At 39.4% G+C, this 14,381-nt stretch overlaps 1 protein-coding gene across 3 annotated transcripts in view; it reads right to left on the reverse strand.

Moving 5' to 3' along the window:
- The window catches only part of SYNJ2 (synaptojanin 2), a 183,554-nt gene that overhangs the window by 6,350 nt on the left and 162,823 nt on the right, over positions 1-14,381 (reverse strand). For all 3 annotated transcript variants that reach the window (XM_075203410.1, XM_075203409.1, XM_075203411.1), the window contains 3 exons: positions 10,709-10,879; positions 8,822-8,953; positions 1,523-1,587 (listed from right to left, as the gene is read on the reverse strand). In XM_075203410.1, the coding sequence (XP_075059511.1) occupies positions 1,523-1,587; positions 8,822-8,953; positions 10,709-10,879 (368 nt within the window). The remainder of the gene's footprint in view (positions 1-1,522; positions 1,588-8,821; positions 8,954-10,708; positions 10,880-14,381) is intronic.

Consider the following 14,381-nt stretch of genomic DNA (forward strand, 5'->3'; position numbering starts at 1 on the left):
TTAATTATACACAAAAGAGATACATGTAATAAAGACAGTTCTGATGTCCCCTCACTGTCAATGATTAACTTAAAATATAAATAAGAATAAACCTGCTTAAGAAGAAAACTAAAAGGTTGAAATGAATAAAAGTTGTGGTCCTAAAGTGGACTAGATTGAACTTTTGAGCGACATTTTACTGTTTCTGCCATGCGCATTTTCAGGAGTTTTTGAAAACTCAATCCCTGGGGCAGTTCCAAGGGGGGTTGGGGTGCACCTTGAAATGCTCTAGGTAGACAAGTAGGTGTACATAAAGCTTTGTACTTTAGGTAGATTGTAAGCACTGATATACAGTAATCATAACTTTGAAACAAAAAAGTGCGACTCCCATATGAGGTGGAATATACTGCATATAGTTCCAATTTAAAGCTGTCCCAACATGCACTGATAGTATGGAATGTTATATTATACAATCTCATTCCTAAGCAATCATTTGGCTATACTTTTTGAGAATGCATAAAAAGTTTATATGTTTTCAAGTACTGGGCAATCAAAAGGATCAAACTTTGACTATAATATTTTTGAATTTATGGATTACAGTGTTTGCATGTCACATGTTGTGAAAATTTTAAGATCTCCTATAATATGAGCATCTCAAGTAAAACTTGTTTCACTTGTTTTCCACCTTTAAGGGAGACTTTCTGTCTTTTTTGTAATTAAAAAAACAAAAATATAAAACTTACCAGTAAATACTGTGTTTTATTTAACTAAAAATACACTTAGAAAAATACCTAATGTGCATGCACTATGTGCATGCACTGTTTGCCAGACATAAAAAAGTGAATTAAATGATTTTATATTTAAATGTGAATTTCTTTCATGATCAAAGCTTTTTATTGATGATAGAAAAAATGTATATAGTTTTGGGTGGAATTGAAGAAACTATTATAGAAAATAAATCCATTCATACCTTGGATGCACTGTCAGAATCTCAGATGGCACTAACACGCACTTCTCTCTCTCTCCTCTTACTACTTCTTGAACAATGCTTCCCAAGTATGATTTTGTCCAACCTAGAACGCACTGCACTGTTCAACAAGTGGCAAGGGGAGACAGAGAAGTACAGTGTGAGATATTGGAGCCATATGAGTTTACATTCTTAACCTGCAATGAGAAATTTTGTTTTTGCAGGTGGAGACAGAGTGACACAACATGGAAACCTGGAATCTGCCCAGCTTCTCCCATCAGATGGAGCCACCTTTTGCACTGGCGCATCTGACATGATAGGCTGTACACAAATAAGTGTATGGTGTAGTTGTTTTAAAAATAGGTGCATGACATCCCAAAATGGTATTAACACAGTGTATTTCCAGTTAATTAAACACAGCATTTACTAGTAAGTATTATATTTCTGTTTTCTTCAGGCCTGCATTTTTGAACATTGTAAATAATATTTATATACTTTGAATGCTATTTTTATAGTTCTCACTAGACGAAGGGCAAAAAATTATTGAAGAGTTACTGACTGACAGTTCAGACTTACAGGATGCTGTGGTGCACCAGGAAGAAGCTTAACTGCTTGATGAACAGATGCCGAAATAATGTTTTCTGTAAAAAAATAAAAATAAATTAAAATACAAAAGACAGTAATATCTTTCACTCTTCATGACTTAATTTCGATTATTTTGGATAAATGACCTTCTCCACTTAACACAAAGAATTTTAACCACTTAAGTAAACTTCAATTTTTCATCAATTAAGTATTCCTTTACAGTGGTTGTCACATACCCATAAGTAAAAGATAAATGTATAAACCAGTGATTTAATTGTAAATGTACCATATGTCTGTTACAAATCTTTTTAAGCAGTTTGTTTTAGGGCAACCAAATATTATGGAAAATTACTCTCTCCTATCTAGCGGAAAACTATTCTGTCTATGTCTGCTTTTATTGCACAGCAGGAATATATTTATGAGCTTAACCTCCTTTACAACCCTTTTCGGATTACATTTCCTATATCATCATCTCTAATTTGTATAGTGGCACCAATTCCGCAGCGCTGTACAGAGAATATTTGTCATTCACATCAGTCCCTGACTCATTGGAGCTTATAGTCTAAATTCCCCACCATTCACACTCAGACACACACAGACTAGGATTATTATTGTCAGCAGACAATTGACCTACTACTATGTTTATGGCGTGTGGGAGGAAACCGGAGCAACCATAGGAAACCCACACAAACACAGGGAGGACATACAAACTCCACACAGAATCTAACTCATGACCCCCAGCACTGTGAGGCAGAAATGCTAACCAATGAGCCACCGTGCTGCCCGTATGGTATGGTACTTATGGTATGATACTTTGATACCTATTTCAAAAGGCATGCACACATTTTTCCTCCTCAGACATTGCAGTCCAAAACAAATGGGTTAATCCTTAATCACTTGAGTAGAGACGGAACAACAGTTGACACAGCCGGAAGGTATATAGTGTGACTCCTGCTCTCTTCGGTGTCTTTTCCTTTCTCTTCCAAGCTGCATTAAGTGTAGTGAGATTTTTTATTTTGTTGTGTATTTGGGCTGTCCTATGACTCCCAGGGAAGATTCAGAGCATTCCGGTGTTGCACTCAATGTGCATGCCCACCTGTAAGATGTGGCTCCCTGGGCCATTCTTTACCACTATTAGGCAGTCAATGCGGGTAAGCTGGTACTCTGTCTAATAGAGAAAGTCACTTCTGGGTTATCACTTGCATGGGAGAGCTGTAAGTTTCATTGCAGCTTGCATCGCTAAGTCCTGGTATGCAGGCTGCAGCATAGAACTGGAACAAGTCCCAAAAAAGCCAAAAGCTTTCCCATAGCTAGGTGTGTCTTGTTCACCAAGTTAGATTAGTTAGTTTTCTTATTCTCCTTTCCCTCTCAGTACTCTTTCAGAGCCTGTGAAAGTAAAAATACTAGCAAGACTCATGATAATAAGTGTAGAGCATGTGATAAGGATTTATCTTATAATTATAAAGAGGCTTTATATATGGACTTTATTCCTTCACATGTATCTATGCATTTGTTTGGGAAAGACTCATCTGATAGTAAGAAGGGGAAACTAAAGAGGAACCCAGGACATTTAACCCCTGAATTGGTGAATGTACAGATTAGACATATTAATATTATAGGAATGCAGGATATGCCATTCCCAGTTACCTTACAAGATACCTGTTTATAATACACTTGGTGATTAGAGAACTTCTGGAAAATAAATGGATCAATTTGAAAAGCAGCAACCCAATTTTAACACATTTCAAAAAAATGAAACCACTAAGTGGGACTCAGTAGCTAAAATTGATGGTGCAGAAGCCTAACTTTTTGTCTATTCAATTAGAAGATGAAGGTCCACTAACAGATAAAGGATAAAGAAATGGACAAATGTTATAAAAAGCTTCTTATCACCTCAATTTGGAGAAGTCATGGCTTTGATCCTACAGACAATCTGGATAGATAATCTGTATAAGGGCATTCAAGAAAAAGTAAGTAGACAACACTTGTTTAAAAATATGAAATTAGGAATTGGATTCCTCTGTAAGAGATCAATGAACACAATTAATCTTTCTAGCAGAACTGTAGCTTCAGCAGTGGTGGCTAGGAGAGTCATTTAGCTGTGTCCCTGGATGGCAGATGAACAGTGTAAAAATAGTTTACGCTTCCTTTTTAAGGTGATTTTCTTTTTGGTGGTAAACCAGTTATCATGTCCCAGACCATTTCCTGAAACACCATGGACATGACCCCTCCAAACTACTATTCGTTGGTATCGTTAAAAAACCATGGCAGGTGATTATGTTAGACTTCACAACTGCAGTGCAAGTGACATGCGTTGGTCCGATGGATAGCCCATCAGTATGGCAGGTGGCAAATAAACGTGGTCAAATAAAAGTCAAATCAGATACACAGACGAACAGAAACTAAATAATCTTACAAAGTAGTTTTGTACTAACAGATCTTATAGACGCAGGTATGCTCCCCAGGGTATGTGAGAACAAAAGAAAATGTTGTCGGCGCTCTAAAGCAAATAATACATAAATCACTATGGTGGGAATTCAATAGGCCACGGTACTGTAAAAAGTAACACGGCGTGTGCACTATTACCATTATTACGGTAATAGTGCACTTAAATACCATTATTAGGGTACATTCAATGCCGGCTTTTTGCTTGCAGCTCAGGGAGTTGCGAGCAGAAAGCCGGGTTAAATTTGCTGTAATAACGATAATACATTTAATGCTGCACTAATTTGGTGGGAATTGACTTCCCCACTATGTGTCAGCATACACTTAAATAGGAGAATTTTGTGCACGATATAGCTATATTGGTATAAGCTCACCTGCCAAAGTCAAGGCATCTCGTGTAGGTGAGTCCTTAGCCAGTGAAACAAATAAATATTCAGGGTATCACATTTAAAACATTCCCAGAATCTCCATTTTCTAAAGCATGCAGCACCTGGGGGGAAGGTTTAAGGAAGGTTTATAATGGCAGGTGAGCTTATCCCATACTTGCCAACTCTCCCTGAATATCAGGGAGACTCCCTGAAATAGGAAGATCTCCCTCACTCCCTGAAGAGTCTGGCATTCTCCCTGATGCTGAGCCAGAACAAGACGAGGTTGGCTACGCCATCTGCGCCAGGATGACACAGTTTAGAAATTGTGTCATATGCCAAGTATTGATGCCTATGGAGTTGGCCATTTTCATGGAGACCAAGATTTAATCAAAGACTGAAAGGTAAGTCAACATGACTTTAGTAACAGAGACAGAAATGTAAAAGACACTTCAGTCTCTAAAGATTCATTAGCTGTTTTTCTTTAATGCATAGTTGCCTATTCTCCCGGAATGTCCTGGAGACTTCCACATTTCTGGGAGATCTCCCTGGCTACCGGGAGAGAAGGGCAACCTCCTGGTTCTCGCCCCCGCAATAGATAAGTGGTGGGGGCGGGGCTTAATGGTGCAAATATAGCGTCATCTTAGGCCAAGCACGCCCACCTCCCTCGGGATCTCCCTGAAGCCAATGAGGAAAAGTTGGCAAGTATGGCTTATCCTATGGCTTATTCTAATATAGTGATTTATATATTTTTGCTTTAGTGTGCAGGACAACATTTTCTTTTGTCCTCACATACACAGTGGTCTTAATTGTCCTGGCTGCACTTTTAAAATGAATTTATTCACTTGTATAGATTTTCACTCATTTAAAGAAGTGCACCTTCTTATTTTTCACTATGCTCCCCGGCACCTGCTTGATCTCACTGCTCATTAAGAACACTTCTATGTTATACTATGCACATAACCCTCAGTACACCGTATTCCACCTCACATGAGCTTCCCTTGCCCAGTTCAGCTGCCAATCTAACGAATATAAATGATAACATTTTGGAAAGAGACACAGGATCAGCCCATGTGTGGCCAGCTTTAGTTACTCACATAGGGAGATTTTTGTTATATAACTTATTTGTATAAAAGACAGCCTCTATACAACAGATTGTTTTCTGTTAATTTAAATCAACTTTTGACTTGTCCATGTAAATAACCACAGACACAGCTCATAGCATCAAGTGCGCCTTTTAAAAGGGCAGTTGTAACAATATTGTCAGCTAATCTTCTATACACTATAATGCACACACATACACAACATTTTTCAGATACAACACTTTTTTTTTCCAAAAAATGACTCTTGCCTTTTATGGTCTGAATAGGACTTTACAATACTGCAACCTTTTGCTGGGTGCCTCTCTGCTTCGCATCTTGCTTTACCATACCCAAAACTGCTCTATGATTTCAATATACTTGATGGCATTCAGGCAGATGATGCCTCGCATATATAGTTAAGCTAGGTACACACTGCCTAATTTCCCACCAACTTTTTATGCTGATCGATTTAACATCCGATCGATGGTCCGATTGCTCGGTCTATAGACTACATACACTCTAGCCTTGTTTTAGATGATAAAGGGAAGAGCGACGATCCCGGTAGCGACTTCTTACAGCCATGTTCTCGTGAACAATGATTTTAATTTTGTACACACTGTAGCGAAATTTGCGGTTCATGTAACGATATGCCAAAGACATTAGCATAAAGGGGCAGAGCTTTCATTAAAAATGCATAAAAACGAAATAGCCATTCTGACATACACATATTTTGCTTTACAAAAGAATGTGTATTACGTGGACAATAAGGTGGTACAAGGACTGAATTAAGAAGGCAGACATAAGCATTACACATAAAAATGTTATTTTGGTATAACACTACACTTTATTAAACTGGATGCCATATGCTAGCGCATCAATGCCATAGAGTATTGCTATTGCTATTCCGTTACAATCGGACACTGCACCACGTGGGACAGGTACAGGCACCGGATTATCGTGGATCGATCATAAATTTATACACAGTACACGATGGAAAGGTGATTGAAACGAAAATATTGAACGGTACGACCAACTATCACGCATCTCACTGGTTTAGTTCCATTCCGATCCTTATGTACATTGGTGTCCCTTGGTTACTGCTATCTGCTGTACAGCCTGGCATTCCTCTATATTTGGACGCCATCTTGCCAAATATTCTGCATATGCGCAACCCCCGGGAACCTTTAAAATCTCTGCTCCGCTGTGATTGAATGATCACCAGCCAGTTCCCCTTATAAGGGTCCTCCTCCTTTCTATGGGTGTCAGATCATCAGGTCTCCCTACCTAATAGGAAGCATCACCTCTGACTTCTGTTTGTGCTTATACTTACCTTTGTTCCTGACTTCATGGGTTAGGCCGTTCATTCATCGGCTGCAGCTTCACTTGTTATCAGTCCTGTTCCAGAGTTATAACACCTGTGTGGATCTCAGTGCTTCTGCTCTCTGCAGTTCATCGCTTTACAGCATTACCTATTCAGCTTCTCCCACAGTCAAGGCCTGTGGCCTCACTGCAGAGCATTGCTCAACATCGGTCCTTTTCCAGAGTTATAGCACCATTGTGGATCTCAGCACTTCTGCTCTATGCAGCTCATCACTTAACAGCTACACCTGTTCAGCCTAACTCGCTGCTAAGACCTGTGACTATAGTGCTTCACTCAGCATCGGTCCTGTTCCTGAATTTCCATATACCTGAGGCTACATTCCATTCTGCCTTACAGCTACTTCATGGTTCTCCAAATTATCTGCTCTGCGCCCCCTGGAGGACCGCGACCTGCGGTTGAGAGCAGCTAAGAGCATATTCCCTCCGGAAATCCCTGGTAGATACCTCTCTTCCGTTAGACTCTGCACCTCTCTGGGGCTAAACTGTCACTCAAGCAGAGATCAAGACCATTCCCACTATCTGGCTTTCGTGACACCAACTAAGTGAGGCGACAATTGACGATTTGGGAAGACTTTCGACCATCGTGTCACTACACATACTGACCCAATTTTCGAACGAATGTCGTTCGTATGTCGGCTGGTTGAGGCGATTATTGGACGAAAAACTTGTAGCGTGCACACAGCTTAACTCTCAATGAGACATATAACATGGGAATCCTGTAATGTACATAAGCAGTCTCCAACTGAATGCTACATTATGTACTAAAAGAATAAATCAGCTTCATGTAAAAGGTGGGTGGTGGATACCATCTAACTTGTTATTAATGGCGGCAATTTTTTCCCTAAGCCTGGGGAATTTTGGATTTTGTACTCTGGAGCATTTAATGCACAAAAATACAAACCCACTGTCACACGCCGGACTCCCGCTGTGTCCCCCCAGGAGCCGGCGTCTGTATCCGCTGCCTCCCGCGGGGTCCCCGCCTGAATCTTTATTAAGCTATCACTTACCTGGTTCCTCGCTGCTGCAGTCCATCCAGCGCTGTCTCTCTCCTTCCTCTTCGGCGCTTACTGGTTCTGCGCATGTGCAGAATGGTCAGACTCTTTTCTGTTCTCTTACTGCCCTCTATTGGCTGCCTAATTGGAACTACACTATAAAATTCCTTTTGACCTAAGCTCTGTGCTGGTTCTTTCAGTCAGTCTCTGACTCCTGCATTGGATACAGCTCCTGTGTTTTCTCGTGCTCCTGAATATTCCCTACTCTACGTATCCACGTTCCTACGCCTCCAGACCCTACGGTGCAGACTATTTCTCCTAACCACTTCTAAGTGGCTACATTGCAGTCTACCTCTCCTATTACCTTCATGACGCTACGGAGCATTATTACCACTACCACTTCCGAGGGACATCGTACCTAGTATCCTCTTCTAGTGACGAAGCGGCAGAACATCCTGAATATCTTCGCCTAGTGTCATTTCTCCGGTTGTCCGTAGCAACGGTCAGTTCTCCAGAGGCTCTACCTCATTTGTACCTCACGTGAGCTCTCTCTACGCTCTTTCTCTCGTGGTTCACTGGGAACTTCCTTAGGGGGCCACGACCTGCAAGTGGAAGCTGCGAAGTCCATATTCCCTTGCGGGAATCACTGGTGAACACCTTTCGCTTGTTAGACTCCGCGCCCCTAGCAGAAGTTACGCCAACCCCTGTTGAACTACCAGCATCCAATTGCTCCATTGGTATCGTGACACCCACATACAAAAACATTATTAAAAGTTTAAAGTCCTATTTGGACCTATAGTTCTGATAAATCTATTATAAAGAGTATATAAAAACTGTATACAGAAATGAAAAGTGTAATGTGGTTCTGTTTTTCTTGCAAATGTACTTGTCAGTACAGTACATTAACCCACATTTAAAACAATAGAAACTAATTTCAATATACCTTTTTATTTAAGGTTGTATCGACTTTTACTTGAAAATAAAATAAAACAATATAATAGACATATGGACAAAGAGTTTTCATACTTGGAGGTGGTGGTCTCTGTGGTGGACGTGAACGAGGCTGATTGGGAACAGATAGTGATCTACTTGGTGATCGTGACCGTACCTCACCAACATTCTCAAGCTCCTTCTTTAGTACCAGCAAGTCAGTGTCATCTAAAAAAAAGCAAGGATGGATATAATGCAATTATAATTTGTACCCTTGACTCACTGTTTTCCACAGTTTGCTTTCAATCAGCTAGAGTAACATCATATTTAAATGTACTTACAGTGCTGTCCTTAATTACCTTATCGATACCTACTTAATTCTTAAAAACATTCCTCAATATTCCCCAACTGATAATAAGATGGCTGAAAAGTTGGAAAACACTATTTCAATGTATAAGCTTCTCTGCTATTTTCTTTTAATTGATGTGTTGATTAAACCATTTTTTTATTACTAATATTTATCTACAAGTTCTACCATTATTTGCACTCGTCTTTAGAATTTTTTCAACTGCCTCCAGTCTTCCATAATGGCACCAATACACCATGGGCAGTCAAGCAGGAACATGCATGGAACCAGACATAGGCTAAAAGGTGAGTTCCAGGATGACACTAAACACTCTCGAAGAACACCTCAGTGTTCTTTAATTGGCTTCAGACTGTTGCTGCATATGCCCAAAATAGGTGCAATAATAGTTTGAAGTCAACACTAGAGATGCTCCAAATTATTTCAAAGTGGTTCTCGAACTGTTTCTAAACTTTCTGATAAATTTGAGAAATTTAGAGTAATAAAGTTCAGCCAAATTCAAGCAAGTTGAACAATCTTCATGTTCAAGTTTAAATGACTACTCTGTATAGTATTTTTATAATTGACCATGCGAACAGTGAATTTGAACTTCAAACACAGTATTAACAATAAAAACGTTAAAAATACTATAGATAGAAAAGGCAATATTTTAGTTTACTTTAACATCTTTCAAATATAAAGTCGAACATCGAGTGCAAACTCCAGATTTGGGTTAACAAGTTAGCAGTTATATAACACAATTCTGGTATATTTTTAGACTTGGTCAACCAAAGGTTTGCCAGCATTGAACTAGGCTGGCTCAATTGAATTTTGAACTGGCTTGAAAAGTTGAAGCATTTCTAGTCAATACATTGCAGAACACCATCATTTCCCAACCATATATCCGTACTCTGTGCTCCTCCATAAAATTACAGCAGGAGAGGGCATAGGGTTACGGAGAGTGGAATAATCACTGTGTGCCTCCCCCAGTGATAGTATGAGATACTGGGGAGAAACATTTTGCTGGTGAACTATAAGAATATCCAACTTTCTTATTAGCAACTGGCCTAGCACTCTTTCCTACCCAGTTAAGCATCATTTCCTCTTCATTCTCCCCTACACTGATATAACAGTCACTGGTGTACTCCCCAATACATTTACAACAAGAGGACGGAGTGACTTGTCAATAAATCACACAACTATTGTGTGCTTACTCCTGCATCAGTGCACTTAGGTGCATACTAGTGATAGCAGAAGGTATGCGATAGGAAGCCAGCAAAGGAACCTCCCGCATTTTACCTGCCAGCAACAGGCATGACTCTTGCCAAGAACCTTTTGGGAAATCCACATTGTTCCTGTATTTTCCCCTTTATAATACATTTAGAATAGAAGGAATATAGGTATTTTGTTGGTAGCATATAGAAATAAATATGACTTTAAAGTCTGTCAGTTAAAAAGAGTAAGTTGTCAGGTCATGAAATTATAAATAACTCTGGTCTGGAAAGTGTACAGCAGCAGGCTTTGGAAAGTTTATTGTGAAAAAACACTAGATAAAGGGGAAATGCAATAAAATTTACTTAAATGTTACTTATGACAAAAACAACAAAAGAAAAAAACGCCCCAAATCAATTTGTCATTACCTTTAAATGAGTGTGGTTTCTTTGGACTAGCACGGAAAGGTTCATTTGGCACAGAAGCTTGTGTTGCAGGCAACTGTTCATTCCCATGAGAAACATCATCACTTGCTGCTAACTTGTCAGTCATCAGATGAAGAGGGACTACATAATCAGAGTCATCTTCCAATATATCACCTACAGGGACAAATCAGGAAATGTGAGGAATCTCCCAGTCACCACATGCACATTTTGTGACCTGAACCACAGCAAAAACAAAATACCTTTAACCCTTTTGCTGCTTAGGTTTCTCTCACCCTTTGGCAGTTTGGCTGATCACATTACAACATCAATATTATCATTACTGTTGTTTATCTTTACAGTGCCACAGATTGTGTAGCGTCTGACATAGTAGTACAAATATGACATACGTGACAACAGTAGACATAACAAGTACATGGGTACAGAGCAGACTAATACATGCATGGATGCAATGAACAGAACAAATCGTATGACATACAGAAACAATTCAGCATAAGACATGATAGGGGCAAACAAGGCAGAGGCAGGATGCACATATTGGTAATTTGTTTATGCAGTACCCACATAAATTATACCTTGTTTTTTTTATTCACATGACTTTCCAGAAAATATCGTAAGCTTTAACAGCATTCCATCTTTCCGAAACGGCAAAACCAGGATTCTACACATAGATTTTCATAATAATAAAGTCTGGACTTGATATTGCCATTTTTTACTAGCTTGCGCTGTCTTTAATGAAATGAATAAATGTTTAGAATAATATGGTAGCCCAACAAGGCATACCATTTTAAATACTAGACAAGCAACCTCATCAAAGAAGGGACCCCATAGTTTTTTGGAACAAGGAAAGGGGAGATCTCGGCATTACGAAACCACTGCCCCATCTTCTGCTCCTTAAGTTTTTCAATAGTGTTTTTGTCTGCTGATCACCAATCAATAAACTCAAAGATGTGGGCTAGATTTACTAAACTGCGGGTTTGAAAAAGTGGATATGTTGCCTATAGCAACTAATCAGATTCTAGTTATCATTTATTTAGTACATTCTATAAAATGACAGCTAGAATCTGATTGGTTGCTATAGGCAACATCTCCATATTTTCAAACCCCCAGTTTAGTAAAAATAACCCTTAGGCTCCACATCTTTCAAATGAGGGTACCCCTGAGTTTACTGAAGACAGGATGGGGAGATCCTTCTCCATCCTTGGACTTCTTCATGATTTCTGCAGTGTGGGGATTATTGTTTGGAGATCACACATGATCTCCAGACAATAACTTCTCTGGAGCCACATAGTTTGAAAGAGGGAATTCCCCCCGAGTCTGTGGGTGCCAGAATGGGGAGATAACTGCCCCAACCCTTGGCTCTTCAGATACCCTCCCCCATCCCTTGGTTCTCCAGTGTAGTGACTGGGAAGAGGTGGATCTTGATAACAACTTTGCACATTGGCATGATAATGTCACCAAGCTCTTCCTTAAGTCCTCACCAGCAATTAATATTGATGGGGGATTTCTAAGTATGTTTCCCCAATTTGAACTCCTGTAGAATGAGTGGGAGCTCATCCTTAGCACTTTTGAGGTACACACTGAGGACACAGGCTTCAGAGCACTATTGACTGTGGCATCATAAAGGGTATAGGGAAGCACATTAGCCTAAAAAGGTAGTTATGTACATATCTAGCAGTTGTGGGGTCAGAATATCTGTATAATTGATCTGAAACCTTGATAGGGAGCCAATCTGGACCAGTTAAAACATATGAGGGAGGAGACTGCATGTAATATGCTAGGCATCTGTCTTACTTATTTTACTACTACAAAGGAATGTAAGATGGGGTGGTATTGTCTGGCTTTTTTTTTTTATCGAGGGGCTGAATTATTTATGTTGTATGCTATGATGGTTTGAATATGAAAAGATGGTTATTATATAATGCAGTTATTTTAGTTTTAGTTTAGTTTTTTGAATATTTTTATTTTTGAAGAAAAAGGAAATTGAAAAAACTAATATTTGTTAAAAGAACAGTTTAGGTTTTTCTAATATCATTCAGAAAATCACATCACAAATGACATCAGTATTGACATTACATAGAACATTCCAAACATTATTATAGCACTGACATCACAAAACATTCCCTATAGGTATATCAAATATTATGTTAGCAATCACCTTGATCCATACCTTCCAACTTTGTAGCTCCTTGAATAGGGATAAAGGTCATGACCACGCCCCCTGAGCATGCATATAGTTTTTGAAGAGCTAGTCTGCCCTTTACCCAATCCACCTTCCAACACCCATTCATTGCCACACGCACCAGCAACAGGTGCATGTGGCACCCGTTCACTGCTGCTCTGCTAGAGTTAATTAGTAATGTTAACAATTAGCTTTAATTCGTCTAGTGACAATAAAAGCAAATATCTGTCTGATTGCTATAGCTTAGGTAGGGTTTGCACCTTTCAATGCAAATCTGTTTCAGTCCATTGATTGTTTCCATGGTTGTTGCCAAGCAATGCCAGTTATTTAAAACATATCTGTCAAATGAATTGCAGCAACAGGGCCTTTCTGAGGTATCAACAGGCTTTTAAGCAGAAGTTCTATTTCAAGTAACAAGTAAGAATGTGAAGTATTATTCCAGTAAGTTCTAGCAATGGTTTTATTAAGCAAAGTTATCTGAGATGAGTTACCATTTAGAATATTTGATACATCATTCCCATTGCATAAGCCAACTTTTTAATACATTTCTCCTACAACCCCTAATTACTTGTGACACATTGGTCTTGTCACGAACATACTTGCTCTGATGGTCTTGCAGTCAGACGTTCAGAAGAAAAGGAACCGAAGTTATATTCAAAATGAATTGAACATTGGTTCAAAAATCCCCGGCATCTCTAAGGGTCCCCATCAAATTTCTCGGTGTCGGCAGCCGCAAGGAGGAGGATGCGACAGTTGCAGGAACAGAAGTAGAAGGACTGGCTCCGGAAGAGGTGACTACTGCGGATTGAGCAGCAGGTAAGAAGGCCTGAAGAGAGTCCAGACGGGAGGCTATTCCTTGAATATATTGTAGTAACCTGGCCTGCTCGGCATCATGTTGTTCGACCTTAAGAGCCAAGTGGAGGAGCAAATCAAGGGCTGAAGGTTCACCTTGACCTTCAGAGGTCATGCCCAGAATATACGGTCATGAACAGACTTGCTCTGATGGTCTTGCCTGCCGGTATTGGCAGGCAAGACAGCGTAGGAAGATCCCTAATACTATAAATAGACCTCGTGCAAGAGCTAAGTTAATTGCGTATCGGAGTTTCTACAGTGTAGAAGCTGTTTGCGGCATCTGTCATCTTTTTTTAAACAAGCACGTTCCGGATTGAATTTTACAAATATGGGGCCCTTCTGGCTGAAGATAAGAAGACTGCAATCAACAAGTGGGTCCTCCTGACCATAAGAAATTAAGACTACTGGAATTACAAATTAATTTTGGACATTTACAAGCCGGACTTTGGATACAAATTTATTGGGACTTGGTATTCACACATTTTAGGATTAAAAGCTGCTGCCGAAAGAAGAAAACATCCCTGGTGAGTATATTGGGGATTTATTATTTTTAATAAAATTATATGTATAAATGAGGGTGTTTAGTGTCTTTATTGGGGTTTTATTATTGTTATTAAAAGTATG

This window comes from Mixophyes fleayi, chromosome 3 (assembly GCF_038048845.1).
Source record: "Mixophyes fleayi isolate aMixFle1 chromosome 3, aMixFle1.hap1, whole genome shotgun sequence".
NCBI classification, from domain to species: Eukaryota; Metazoa; Chordata; class Amphibia; order Anura; family Limnodynastidae; genus Mixophyes; species Mixophyes fleayi.